Raw genomic sequence first — 15482 nt, forward strand, 5'->3', positions numbered from 1 at the left:
TGGTACAACAAAACTTAAGCCAAATGGAGACAAGGGGGAGTATTGAGACTAGAAGGGATGATAAGAAGGACTTGGTGTGTGATTATTGCAAGAAGCCTGAGTATACCAGGGACACTTGTCGGAAGTTTCATCCAAATCTTATGCCTACTTGGATAAGAAACAAGAAGGGAAATGCAAATGTAGCCACTACAGGAGACTCTTCAGCCCCTCTTTCCTAAATTGATTGGGAATCCATTGTAGTAGCAGCAGTGAGAACAAAATTGGAGAGGTTTGGACAGCTTATGAGTAAGAAAGATTCACCTAGCTCTAGCCTTCCAGATGAACAACAAAATGTAGGAGCCAACTATACCACTTCCTTTGCACATACAGGTAGTTCATATGCAATTGCAAATCTTACATCCACTTCATGTAAGGAGGGACCTCCCTGGATTATAGACTCAGGAGCATTTGAGCACATGACTAATGCCCCTACCCTTTTCAGTTCCTATCAGTTGTGCTCTAGTAGAGACAAAGTCTCTATAGTAGATGGTTCACAAATGCCCATTGATGGTTCACAAATGCCCCTACCCTTTTCGTGACCTTTCTTCCCGGTAATTGTGTTTTGTAGGATCTGAAGTCAAAGAAGATGATTGAGAGTGGTCATGAGGTGAATGGAGTCTACCTTCTGGATGAGATTCCGAGACATTAGGGCCATCCATCCTGTTAGCAACAACAGTAGTAGTGGGTCAAAGTCAATGAACCAGATTATGCTTTGGCACAATCGCTTGGGACATCTTTCTTTTAGTTCTTTGAACTGTCTTTTCCCAAAGTTGTTTGAGTCTGTTCAAGTATCTACTTTGGAGTGTGAGAATTGTCAGTTAGGAAAGCATTGTAGACAGTCTTTTAAACCAAGTAATTAAAGAAGTACTTTTGCTTTTAATATTGTTCACACTGATGAATGGGGGCCATAGCATATCCCTTCTGTGGGAGGATTCCGTTACTTTCTCTTGTTTGTGGATGATTATACACGACATTCTTGGATATATTTGATGAGATCACGTGATGAGGTTCCTAACTTGGTACGATAGTTCCACCAGATGGTTCTCACATAATTTGGAGTGAGAACTAAGGCTTTTAGATCAAATAATGCCAGAGAGTACTTTGAGAAGGACCTGACTATGTATCTCTTAGAACATGGTGTAGTTCATCAGAGCAGTTGTGCATATACATTGCAACAGAATGGAGTTGTTGAAAGGAAAAACAAACACATTGTGGAGGTGGCAAGGAGTCTTATGGTGTGTGCTTCATTTCCTGTGCAGTTTTGGGGAGATGCAGTTCTTACAACCGTGCATTTGATTAACCTTGTTCCTTCACGGACTTTGGGGTTTAAGGTGCCATTTAGTCTTCTTTTTCCAGATGGGGAGATATTTCATATACCTCTGAGGGTTTTTGGTTGTGTTTCCTTTGTTCACATTCTTGGCCCTCATCGCAAGAAATTGGATCCTAAGGCCAAGAAATGTGTTTTTCTTGGGTATGCTCAGAACCAAAAGGGGTATTGCTGTTATGACCCAGTGTTGAGGAGCAGATTTGTCACTATGGATGTTACCTTCTTTGAATCTACCTTCTTCTTCTCGAGTGGTTCTCCTCAGGGGGAGAGTTTTGGGGAGAAGAACTCACAGATTGTTCCTCTTTCTATTTTTTTGGTGCCTCCATCAGTTCAACCAACACCTCCATCAGTTCAACCAACACCTGCACCTTCAATTTCATTACCTGAGCCACTACGGGCAGACTCAGAAATAGCAATGCCGGCAGATGATGGTTGACTCCACACATCCTTAACCCACACCACTCTCTGTTAGTCCTTCTAAAACTCTAGACTTGGTAGATACAGTTCTAGGTATTCCTCTTGAGCTTGAGCTAGTTATGTTTTCTAATGATAATGTTCCTGTCCCTAACACCATTGTTGTAGCTGATCTCACTGATCTTGATCTTCCCATTACACTTCATAAGGGGAAGAGAAAGTGTACAGCCCACTACATTTCACACCATCTTTCCTACAGTGCCTTATCACCCTCCTACTGTGCTTTTCTTTCTTCCCTGGATTCTGTGTCTAGACCCAGGAATGTTACTGAAGCTCTCTTCTAACCTGAGTGGAAAATAGCCATGCAAGATGAGATGGATGCTTTGGTCAAAAACCAAACTTGGGAAATAGTTGATCTCCCCCCAGACAAGGAGACAATCAGATGTAGATGGGTATTTATAGTGAACTATAAGGTCGATGGCAAGATAGAGAGGTACAGGGCAAGGTTGGTAGCAAAACGGTATACTTAGACCTATGGTGTTGATTATCTGGAAACCCCAGCAGGAACCTTATCCTTGACGAGGCATAATCTCCCAAGTCTAGTTCTTTAACAAGGCCTCCATCTCTTGGTCCATAGCTTCCTTCCAGTGAGGTGATTGCACTGCTTCTATAACATTGTGGGGAATAGAAACAGGGGAGATGGCAGAAATATAGGCATAATAGGAGGGTGAGAGAGCATCATATGACACATAATTAGTAATGAGGTACTTGATACATATTCTCTTTCCCTTCTGAAGGGCAATAGGAAGATCAAGATTAGGGTCAACAAGAAGTACTGGGAGGTTCAAGATTACTTGAGTCCTAGGGATTAGATTTTGTGGGAATTCAGCTTCACGAGCTACCCTCTTATTGTGCTTGATGAAGAATTGATGCCAGGATCGAGGCCGATACACAGGAGGTGGAGGGCAAGGAAAGCCCTCATTACAAGAATGAGAGGAAGAAGAACTAGTAGACACAAAAATAGGAACAAGAAGGCAGAATGGAGTGCGATCTTCATTAGCAATCTCCCCTTGGAGAGGCAGACGGGATAATTGAAAAAAGGATGAGAACTCAAGGAAGGTAACATCTTTTGAAACATACCTCTGACCAGACTGAGGACCAAAACATCTATAACCTTTTTGAACAGGAGAGTAGCAAAGGAAGACACATTAGGATCAAACTTATTTCTCGAAGGACTCATATCATGAACAAAACAAACACATCCAAACACCCTAAGAAGTAAATTGAAGGTGGGTTTATCAGGAAGAAGAATATGGTGAGGGGACCGAAGATTTAGCATCCTTGATGGTAAATAAGATACACAGCAGTCTCAATAGCATCTTCCCAGAAATGAATAGGAACTTGAGTCTAGAACAATAACCCATGAGCAACTTCAACCACATGTCTATTCTTCCTCTTAGAAACCCCATTTTGCTGTGGAGTCTGACTACATGAGCTCTGTTGAATAGTGCCCCGTTCTTCAAGAAAAACACGAAGGTGGTATATGGAGTGTCATAAGATCTTTTCATTGTCAGATCTTATTATCTTAATTCTTTTCTCAAACTGTGTTTTCACCATATTCGTGAAATTTTGAACAATCATAGGAACTTCATCACGTTGTTTCATCAAGTAGAGCCATGTATATCAAGTAGTCATCAATGAAGAGAATGAAGTATCTATACCCACCCATGCATGGAATGGTATATTGGCCCTAAATATCAATATGAATCAAAAGGAAAGCAACATTACTTCTTTTGTTACTCGCAAAATATGTGGTTCTACATTGTTTGGATAAATGACAAACTTTACATTGAGGACTCAAGTTGGACATTGAACTAAACAAATTTGGAAACAAAAGTTTTATAGACTTAAAAGACATATGACCAAGACGATAATGCCATAATTGCAAAAGACTCAATTTCTCATCAGAACAAGATTCATCCTAGCTCATCAATCCATTTTCTGAAGCTTCATTAAAAAGGTAAACTCCATCGATTTTATGCCTACTTCCAATCATCTTCTTTGTTACTTCCAATCATCTTCCTTGTTCTTAGATCCTGAAAATCACAATGGGTAGGAAAAAATGTTACAAAAAAATTATGGGACTTGGTAAGAAAACTAACAGATAATAAGTTTTTATGCAATTGAGGAACATGAAGAACAGATCCAAAGGAAATGTTATGGGTAAGTTTGACTTCTCCCTGACCCGAGATAGGGGTCCGAAATTCATCTACAACAATAACCTTGCCCTTCCCAGGGGTTAACTTATATGAAGTAAATTGTGAAGGCATACCAGTCATATGGGCAGTAGCCTAGAGTGAACAATCCATGGGTTGGAGGTGGAACAAGCAAGTGTAGTACCTGTGTTAGCATATGCATTGGATGGATTACTAGAACCAGATGAGGAGGATGCCCCACTCTTTTCCAAGTGCAATCAAAGACTTTGAAGTTTATCCATCACATCAGAGGAGTAATAAGATTGAATGGTCACATCAGAAGACTAATCCTCGTTACCAATTGCGGCCAGATAAGCATTACCTTTCTTTTCAGTTTTAAACTTGTCTGGTTTCAAGTGAGGATTGAGTTTCCAACATCTTTCCTTGGTATGCCTCAACTTCTTGCAATATTCATAGATGACATCATTAGACTTCTTAGTAGTAGGATGCTTGCTGCCACTTGGCCTAGGCTTAGAGGACATAAAGGAAAAGTGCTCAATCACAGAGGGTGCATCATGACTGCCCTTCTACTTTCTTCCCCTTGCTCAAGAGAAAAAGCAATAGCTAGAGAGACAATATCCACACTTAGAATATGTCACCTAGTGAAATCAAACTCCGGATTCGGGCCAACTGTAAAGTCAATGACCCTATTCTACTCAACATCTGTATGATCCTTCCACTCAAAAGTTTTCAAGTGATCCATTTCTTCTCAAATATTGTAGAGAGGAGAAATACATAGTCACTATTCTCTCCCCCTGATGCATAGTACAAGCTTTTCTCCTAAGTTGATGTATTCTAGAAGTATTGTTAACTGTTAGTAAGTGGCAACAACCTTGTCCCCAATATCTTTAGCAGTCGAGAGAAGCATGTAGTTATGAGCAATGTGCGGTTGCATTGAACAAACCAACCAAGACATTACTAGTGAGTTATCCTATTCCCACTTTGCAAACTTAGGGTTTTCAATTTTCGGCTTCACCTCTTTGCCTGTAATGAATCCCAACTTACCTCTCCATGTGATAGTAAGTTTAGCCGATTGGGTCCACTCCAGAAAATTGGTCCCATTGAGTTTTACAATTGTTATCATACCACAGGAAACATCAACATTTCCAGGAAACACATTGGAACCCATTTGTACATCTTTTGGTGATTCCATACCTCATAAACAACTATTTCGGCAAGCAAGGAGCACCCCAGCATCCAACCAAAATACAAACAAACCCAAAAGGAAGGGTCAAACTCGGTTAGCGGTAAAATAAAGGGAGACGAAAACTCCCAAAAATTTTTTAAGGTTCAAAATACTCGACCACTTCTCGTCATTCCCAAAATATAAAACGTCCTCGAAGAACTAGGTTTTGCAGAATAAAAAACCCATCAAACAAGAGAAACAAGCCTCTAAACCAGATATGGAATTTCTGCGATTTTTAGCTTGAAAAATCCACAAAAAAAATCAAGGTGAATCCAACCATACAATTTTTAGAGATTGTCCCCGCTACTTGTACGGATTGCTGATGTCATCAGGCGAAAGTTTGACGTCAGAAGCTCACCCTCCAGGCAAAAACCAATAGAAAAAGACTCTCCCATGACCTTCTAGTTGCTCCGATACCAAGTTACAATATCTAGGTTTTGTTGAGAAAGAAAACAAGAACAAGAAAAAGAGAGAAGAGAAGAGAAGAGAAAGGTTCAAAAGGAGAAGAGAGATTTACTGTTCACTCTCTCAAACTTAGGATTTTATACTATTGAGGGATATTACAAGTAAGCCCTTGCACCCAAACAATCTCAATAGTAAGTAATATAAAAAGGTGATGTTACTTTTAATTTGATGCATACTGATGTTTGGGGCTCATATTCTATTCCTTGCATGGGTGGATATAAATACTTTATCTTGTTCGTTGATGATTTTTCTCAGTACACCTAGCTTTATTTGAGGAAGAGTAAAGATGAGGTTCCCTCCATTGTTTAGAATTTCTTTAGAATGATGGAAACTCAATTTAAGAACATCAAAATAATAAGGTTTGACAATGCTAAGGAGTACTTTGAAAAGCTTTTACGACTGTTCCTTGAAGAAAAGGAGCAATAATCAAAGCTCATGTCCCCATACTCTACAATAGAATGGTGTAGCAGAGAGGAAAAATAGACATGTGGTTGAAGTTGTTAGAGTGTTACTCTTTTAGATGCATGTGCTCACTTGGTCCTAGGGAGATATAGTTGAAGCAATGGCGTTTCTTATTAATAGATTTCCTTTATGGACTCTTCACCTCCAATCTCTTCAGCAGCTTCTTTTCCCTAATGATCATATTATCTGTCTTCATCTTATAGTCTTTGGTTGTAGCTGATTTGTTCATGACTTGAGTCCTCGCCTCAAACTCGACCTCAAGTCCATTAGGCATGGTTTTGGGGTTACTCAGTCCAAAAGGAGTACAAGTGTTTTGATCCTCACTTTGGCTGACAGTATGTGTCTAAGGATGTTACATTTCTTCAGTCAACTTCGTTCTTTCAATCACCTCGTGAAGATTTGAACTACAATAGGTCAATGAAGATTTTATTCCATCTTGTCTTCCTGTTCCTATCTTTGTGGATATTCCTAGTTCATCTTCTTCACTTCCCACTTGCAGTGATAGTATTCTTGCTCATCCTCCCCCTATTCCTTAGCAATGGTTCATAAGGCACAAATGGAAGGTTACTTGTGAGGCTGAGGTAATTTTAAAAGCAACTCTGAATTTGAGACTCTTGTTAACTCTGAACTTCCTATTCCTACTTTTACTGAACCTTATATCTCACAACTTGACCTTGACCTATTGTAGTTCAAAAAGGAAAAAGGAAATGCACTGCCTATCCCATCACTATGTGTCTTATGATGCCCTTTCATATTTCTATTATGCCTATCCCCCATCCTTTATTTCTCTTCCTTGTAATGTTACAGATGCAGTGCAGTCCCCTCAGTGCAAGGATGCTATGAACCAAGAAATGAAGGACCTCATAAAGTTCTAGTGGGTTGCATGTGGGTGTATATAGTTAAACACCGGATTGATGGCTCACATGAAAGATACAAAAAAAAGACCAAAAAGCCCCTTATACTTTTTCGACAGTACATTCAACCTTAAATCATCAATCAACATGAAATTTGTCATAAAAAATACCTATTTTGAACAATATAAATTTGCCTTGTTAGAAAAGGAAAAGCTATAATGTCGAAAAGACACGATACTGAATTGCTTAGACCAATCAAAACGCCCCATGGATTTTGATAAAACCCAGCTGATTAGTTACCAGTTTTATGATGCCGGTTGATTGGCATAAGTTTTTCCTGTATGACGTCTTTCCAGCATCATAGTTGAAAACATTAAAAAAAATAGTTTTGAAGACCATCTATATTAGATTTTAGTAATGCTTTATTTTCAAATTTCTGGTGGATGACATCAATCTATACTTTTAGAAATCTATTAGAAATTGTCATGCAGAAAAGTTCTCTCTAGTTTTCTGTAATTTCCACCTTTCCTTTTCTTTCAATTTTTCTGACTGTCCTTGTGCCCAAGTTGCTAAATTAGCCCCAACTCAGTAAGTCTGAGCTTATTTTCACCGTAATTAATGCATCAGACTTTTGCTTAATGTTCAGGTATACAATATTTGCAACTCATATGGAAAACCTATCTGAGCTAGCAACTATCTACCCAAATGTGAAAATTCTTCATTTTCATGTTGATGTCAAAAACAACCGTTTAGATTTCAAGGTGGCTGTTCTAAATTTGTTTAATTGGAAACATTAAATATTTGTGATTCTTTCATTTACTGAAAAATCGGTTCTGTTAGTAGTTCCAACTCAAAGATGGCCTAAGACAAGTGCCACACTATGGCCTCCTATTGGCTGGAGTTGCTGGATTGCCAAGCTCAGTAATTGAAACAGCAAGAAATATCACATCAAAGATCAAAGAGAAGGTAACCTCTTTTTTACGGTAGAAAGTTAAATTAAAATATGAAACGGAAGAAACATTATATGCGAGATTAGATGTTTATTGTTTTAAATGTAGAATGTTTAATCAAGAAAACGTTTGGTTGGATATGCTGGAAATATATATTACATTCCAATAATAGTGCTCTTTACTGTCCAATAAGCTTGGCATGGGCATTAGTTGGGCATTAGATATTGATGATAGGGTAGACCCTAGTACTATTATCACATATGATATTATTGTCACAAGGTTTATCATGTTTTCGCTTGCCCATGTCTTTTGACTGTTATTCTGTAAAAGTATTTACCATTTGACAAAGTCTATGGTTAACATATGATTTGTCTAGTTCTAGTTGGTTTATTTCTTAAGTTTCAAAGTCATTGAATGAGTAGTTTAAGAGTTTGCTTTATTTGAATTGAAATTGGTAATGGCAATTCGGCAATTTTCTTTTCTTTTTCTTTTTTTTTTTTGTGTGTCCTACTAGGATTCTTGTGAGTCTACAGTCTGTAAATAAGTATGGACATTTTACACAAAGATCATTGATGTTTATCTGGATTGTTATAGATTATGCTATTTGGTGAGTGATTCCCATGCCTTAGATAATTCCATGAGTGAGTTTGCATTATTGTCTCTCTTCTTTCTCTTTCTATTTTTTCTGGATCCTTTAAGAAACCATTACATCTATTAACAACCATAAATTTTTATATCAAAAGACGGCCTTTCAACATTCTCAAAGGACTGGAATTGATCTAAGTGAGTTTTCTTCTTTTTGCATAAAAAAACCCACAATGTTCCATTCTATTTGTTTTCATCCTTTCTGCCAAACATATTCTGAACCTAACCTAGCAGAACTGGGTTGCCGTCTACACAGAGATTTAAAAGGCGTGCCTAGGCGCACAAGCAAGGCACATTTTAGGGTATGTGCCTCGCCTAGGTCCCAGGCACACAGTTTTCAAAAGGCGCACGCCTAGTGCGCCTAGGCATGCACCCGGTACACCTTGTGCCTTGCCTTGAGGGTTTTGGTACAGAGGCGACTCATAGAATCAGGAATGCATAATGTTTAACATTACATTAGCTTTTCGAAATAATGCAATTGGGAAAAAAGTAAAGAGATTAAGAGTTTACATGCTTGAATATGTTTTATATGTTGTGCTTGATTTTATTTTTACACTTTTTGTTTTAAATATGTTTTACATGTCATGTTTATGTATTTTAATATGAGATTATAGGTTTTTTTAAAGCAATAAAGTTTTTTTAATTGGCAAAATCAGTGACATTTACAAAATAATTTTCAAATCGGTGAGTGGGAAAGAACTATTATTTTATTGGATAATATTACCCCTTAAAGTAAATGAAAAGTGAGAGGCCTTTGACCCTACGTTTTACTTCTTCTCTCATGCCTCTTGACAGCCAAGAGGCTCACGCTATTGAATCTTATTGTGACTTGTAAGCGTTAATCTCAACTGTTAAGTTTGAACTCCATGGATTGAATTAAGAGTTTAGTGGAGCTACATGCTGGTAGGCTAGAATGTTGGCATTCTGAGAATTTGAAACCCTGACTAAAGAGAGAAGAGTACTGAACTTGTTAGTGGTGTTGTCATTCTTAAATGAGAAGTGGACTCTAACGATGCAATGGAATGGGAAAGAATACATAGTAAGAGTTTTTGGAGACATGTTGAAGAGATGAAGTGGTGATCTGCGAACTCATGAACTTTTAGATGTTTCTATTCAAAGAGCCAAAGATTCTCCACCCAAAAAGGTCGGTCCCAAACTTGTGGATGATTTCGTTCTTCTTGCTGAACTTCCCCCCTGCCTATTTAAGCTAGTCTGCTAGCCAAATAATATGTAATAAGTGGGTTAGCTAGTCTGCTAGCCAAATCATTAAAACTATAAAAAAGTATCTCGTATGGGAGTTCCCTCTCTTTATGTGGGGAGTTCTCTCTCTTTAAGTGGGGAGTTCCCTCTCTTTAAGTGGGAGGGACAGGTGTCCTTCACCTAGGAGGAGGTAGTTACATAACTACCCCACTCCCTATTTAAGCTCCTTAAGGGGAAGCTAGAAGCACAGACAGAGAGACTCTTCGGAGAAAATTTTCACAAGAGATTCTTAAGAAAAGCAAAGATAAGGAGAGAAGAAAAGTCCTCTCTGTAAATACTTCTTATTTATGTCTTCTGCTACATATCCTTCTCTTTCTCTCTTTTGTTTTTTACTTTGGAGAAAGGAAATAGAACGAAATAAACCATCTACAACCAGGTGCCTCTACTTGGTTGATTATGGTCCCTCTTTCAAGACTGTAGAGAACACTGATGTGGGCCTCACAGCTGTGGTCCCACTCTGTCCGTAGGGTAGAATGTGCCCTAGTCATCCTAGGGTTAGCTGATGGTCTATCTGTTATTCCAGTTGTTATTTATATTTCAGTTTTATATTGTTTTATGTGTTATGTAAATACCAAGGGCAGATTTGTCCTTTCATGTAATAAGCATAACCTATAAATACCAAATAGAAGTGGCGGCGGCAGAACATTCAAATTCTGTCCTTCCTTTCAATTCTTGTGTTCTACTTCTCTCTCTCTACTCTTTCTCTTCTCTCCTCTATACTTTTTTCTCCTTTTTCGAACCTGAAATCGGTTAGGGTTCCAGGCTGATAGCAGTCTTGAACATCTACTTGGTATCAGAGCAAGGTTAGGGTTTCTCATGTGAGTCTAGTCTAGCCGACCACATGAGAATCCCCTAGGACTGGAAGCTGAGAAAGTGGAGTTCGTGGACTGATTCTTGGAGATCGCCAGAGGGTTTAGCAGCTGTTGAAGACTTGTCACGGTTGCAAAGTGTTGGTGATCAGGAAAGAATCAGAGAAGACTAAGGTTTGGGTAACCTTGGAAGGCAGCGAACCGTTTTTTCTTGTAAGTTATCTATTTTCTAAGAGAAGTACTATCAAAGAGGATAGGTTGGACCTATCTGGAAAGGGCGGCCGAACCATTCTAGGGTTTTCTCCCTTATATTCTCTAGGGTTTTACAGCAAACCCTACTGTTGGGCCGAACTGCCTTAGGGTTTGAAAGTGATCTTGCGGCAAACCCTAATAAGCTTGCGGCAAGCCCTAATGTTAGACTGAACCTTGCGATCTACCTGGAGTTGTCCTCAAGTTTGTTAGCATTGATCAACTTTTAGGGTTTCATATTAACCCTACTGCATGTCTATCTGTATGGTACTGATTGGAATGTGCAACTGAAATGTTTTCTTTAAGGACTGATTAAAACCCTAATTCTGCCAAGCATATCAGACCTGCTTCTAAGCTGATTTTTCAGATCTTTTTGGGGTTTCCGAACTCTCTTAAGGGGTGAGAACTGTTCGGACTACTACTGTTGTGTTTGCTAGTTGGTTTCAGATCAGATTTATACCTGTTTTGTGCACATACACTGTGAATACAGATTGGTCCTACACTGTTTTGATTGTGATTGGTAGTCCAAGTGTTGTTTTTGAGACTTGATCGAGATGGAGTTTAAAAATCAGGCAGAAGGCAGTTTTGGGAACAACAGTTATGGTAGTGTTTCTGAGACAGGTGGTCAGATTACAACCGTAAAGTTTGATGGATCAAACTATTTGGAATGGGCCCAATCAGCCGTGATGGCTATTGGGGGAAGAGGTAAATTAGGGTACCTCTTGGGAGATGTGAAAGAACCTCCCAAGGGAGACCCTACGTATACCAAGTGGATCCAAGAAAACTACTTGGTTATGACATGGCTGTGTAATTCTATGCAGCCTCATATTAGCCGAAGTTACTTGTGGGCAAAGACAGCTAAGGAGATATGGGATGTTACGAAAGAAACCTATTCTCAACCCCTTAATGTTGCCAGAGCATATGAGTTGAAATGTGAAGTGAAAAACCTTAAACAAGGAGAGAAACTGATTTCAGTATACTTCTCTACCTTGCAGTCTCTATGGCGTGAGATTGATCACTTAGAGACTCTTGAGTGGGAGAGTCCCAAAGATGCACAGATATATAGAAAGCAGGTCGAGACAAACCGGGTGTTTGAATTTCTGGCGGACCTAAATTCAGAGTATGATATTGTGCGGCAATAGATTTTGACTAGAGACAGTGTGACTCTCTCTCAGGCATACTCCTTAGTACATAGTGAAGAGACTAGAAGAAAAGTTATGATGCAACCTCAGCCTCTCACACCAGCCTTTGTAGCTGTCAAACCCAAATCAGGGGGTGATTCAGAGAAGGACAGGAGGAAGGAAGACAAAAAGGATGTGGTATGTGAACATTGTAAGAAACCCAAACATACAAAAGAAACATGTTGGAAACTGCATCCTCACTTGGTTCCGGCAAAGTTGAGAAGCAAGAAGGGCAATGCTCATGTGGTCGTGAACACTGATTCAGCATCCTCATCTGGAACAAGAGGAACATCTTTAGAGAACTTATCTGCAGTTCGGGCTGCCTTAATATAGTTAGAAAAGGAAGTTGGAAGTTCAGCTCAGCCATCGCAGTCACCTTCAGCTCCTCCCACATCTGCCTTCGCACATTCAGGTACTCGAGCTTCAGCCTACCATGCCTCGGCTCCAAGTACTACTAAACATTGTTGGGTAATAGATTCAGGTGCATCCGATCACATGACTAGTTTGCCTTCACTGTTTACCACTTACCATTTGTCTTCGGGTAGGGATAAAGTATCTATTGCTGATGGCTCCCTGGTCCCTATTTCTGGGAAGGGTGACATCAAGTTATCAGATACTATCTCCCTGTCATCTGTTTTGCACGTTCCTAAGCTTGATACTAATCTTCTTTCAGTCAGTAGTATTACCAAGCATATGAACTGCTCAGTAACCTTCTTCCCTGACCGATGTGTTTTTCAGGACTTGGAGACGAAGAAGGTGATTGGGACTGGCCGTGAGACGAATGGGATCTATCTGCTCGGGGAGAGGTCTCGTCAGGAAGAGTCAGTAGAGAAGATGTCCTTTGTTTCTCAGAGTGTGAGTTCGGTTTTGCCAAAGCATAACCGATTGGGTCATTTGTCCTTTCGGTCTCTAAAGAGTCAGTTTCCTGCTTTATTTGAGTCTATTGAGTTGTCTCAGTTGCAATGTGAAAGTTGTGAGTTTGCTAAACATTGTAGAAAGTCTTATTTATTGAGTAATAAAAGGAGTAATAATTCTTTTGATATTGTGCATACTGATGTTTGGGGGCCCTATCACATCCCTTCCATGGGTGGGTACAGATATTTTTTGTTATTTGTTGATGACCATACCCGTTTTTCTTGGGTTTATCTCATGCGTTCAAGAGATGAGGTTCTTGCTTTGACCCAAAACTTTCACCAAATGATCCTAACCCAATTTGATGCCAAGATCAAAGTTCTTAGATCTGATAACGCAAAGGAATACTTTGTTAAACCATTGGCATCTTACCTTCTTAATCATGGGGTTATACACCAGAGCTCTTGCTTTCATACACCTCAGCAGAATGGAGTTGTAGAAAGGAAGAATAGGCACATCTTGGAGGTGGCTAGAAGTCTTATGTTTACCTCCAATGTCCCTATTCGCTTCTGGGGTGATGCTATTCTCATGACGGTATATCTTATTGTAGAGAAACTGATGTGGGCCCCACAGCTGTGGGGCCACTCTGTCCGTAGGGTAGAATATACCTAGTCTATCTGTTATGTTATTCTGTTATTCTAGTTCTGTTATTTACTTTTCAATTTTTTATATTGTTAAGTGTTATGATGTAAACACCAAGGGAAAATATGTCCTTTCATGTAACTAGCATAACATAGAAATATTAAATTGAAGTGGCGGCGGCAGATCATTTCAGAATCTGTCCTTCCTTTCAAACCTGTGTTCTACTGCTCTCTCATTAATCTTTCTCCTCTTTCATCTTCACTTTCTCTTCTGTTCGAACTTGAAATTCCTTAGTGTCCAAGACTGATATCAGTCTTGATCATCTTCATGGTATCAGAGCCAAGTTAGGGTTTCTTATGTGAGTCTAATACCAGCCGACCACATGAGAATCTCCTAGGACTAGAAGCTGAAAAGGTGGAGTTCGCAGATTGATTCTTGGAGATCGCCAGAAGTGCTAGCAGCTGTTGGAAGTTTTGTTATGGTTGCAGAGTATTGGTGGTCAGGAAGGATCAGAGAAGACTAGGGTTCGGGTAACCCTAGAAGGCAGCGAACAATTCTTTTCTTGTAAGTCATCTACTTTTCTAAGAAAAGATAGGTTGGACCTATCTGGGGAGGAAGGCTGAACCGTTCTAGGTTTTCATCTCTTCGATTCACTAGGGTTTTACAGCAAACCCTACTGTTCTGCTGTGATTAAAACCCTATTGTTTTACACCGAACTGTCTCAGCTTTGTTTCTTTCTGCACTAGAGTTTGAAAGTGATCTTGCGGCAAGCCCTAGTGCTGGACTGAATCTTGTGATCTATCTAGAGTTGTCCTCAAGTTTATTGTTAGCATTGATCAGATTCTAGGGTTTCATATTAACCCTACTACAAGTCTATCTATATAGTACTGATTAGATTGTGCAACTGAATTGATCACTTTAAGGACTGATTAAAACCCTAATTCTGCAAAGGCAAATCAGACCACCTTCTAAGCTGTTTTTTTATAGTTTTTTGGGGTTTTCGAACTTTCTTAAAGGGGTTAGAGCTCTACGGACAGCCATTGTTGTGTTTGTTAGTTGATTTCAGATCAGAGTTATCCCAGTTTTGTGCACATACACTGCGAATACAGATCAGGCCTATACTGTTTTTGATTGTGATTGGTAGTCCAAGTGCTGTTTTAAGACTTGACGGAGATGGAGTTTAAAAATCAGGCAGAAGGCAGCTTTGGAGGCATCAATTATGGCAGTGTTTCTGAGATGGGTGGTCAGATTACAACCGTAAATTCAGGTACTCTAGCTTTAGCCTACCATGCCTCAGCTCCAGGTACTACTGAACCTTGTTGGGTAATAGATTCAGGTGCATCCGACCACATGACTAGCTTGCCTTCACTGTTTACCTCTTACCATTTGTCATCTGGTAGGGATAAAGTATCTATTGCTGATGGCTCCCTGGTTCCTATTTCTGGGAAGGGGGACATTAAGTTATCAGATACGATCTCCTTGTCTTCTGTCTTACATGTTCCTAAGCTTGATACTAACCTCCTTTCAGTCAGTAGTATTACCAAACACATGAACTGCTCAGTAACTTTCTTCCCTGACCGGTGTGTTTTTCAGGACCTGGAGACGAAGAAGGTGATTGGGACTGGCCGTGAGACGAATGGGATCTATTTGCTCGGGGAGAGTTCTCGTCGGGAAGAGTCAGTGGGTAAGAGGTCACTTGTTTCCCAGAGTGTGAGTTCGGTTATGCTTTGGCATAACCGATTGGGTCATCTGTCTTTTCGGTCCTTAAAGAGTCTGTTTCCTACTTTGTTTGAGTCTGTTGAGTTGTCCCAGTTGCAATGTGAAAGCTGTGAGTTTGCTAAACATTGTAGAAACTCTTATTCATTGAGTAATAAAAGGAGTAATTGTCTTTT

General features: G+C 39.5%; 1 protein-coding gene across 3 annotated transcripts in view; it reads left to right on the forward strand.

The window, feature by feature from the left end:
• The window catches only part of MSH4 (MUTS-like protein 4), a 70941-nt gene that overhangs the window by 43057 nt on the left and 12402 nt on the right, over positions 1-15482 (forward strand). For 2 of the 3 annotated variants that reach the window (XM_010260553.3, XM_088889250.1), the window contains 2 exons: positions 7649-7763; positions 7846-7968. In XM_010260553.3, coding sequence (XP_010258855.1) covers positions 7649-7763; positions 7846-7968 — 238 coding nt within the window. Of the gene's footprint in view, positions 1-7648; positions 7764-7842; positions 7973-15482 lie in introns of those variants that run through there. The other variant, XM_088889251.1, reaches the window with a different exon arrangement.

Source organism: Nelumbo nucifera, chromosome 6 (assembly GCF_055504915.1).
Source record: "Nelumbo nucifera cultivar China Antique chromosome 6, China Antique-T2T, whole genome shotgun sequence".
Taxonomy (NCBI): Eukaryota; Viridiplantae; Streptophyta; class Magnoliopsida; order Proteales; family Nelumbonaceae; genus Nelumbo; species Nelumbo nucifera.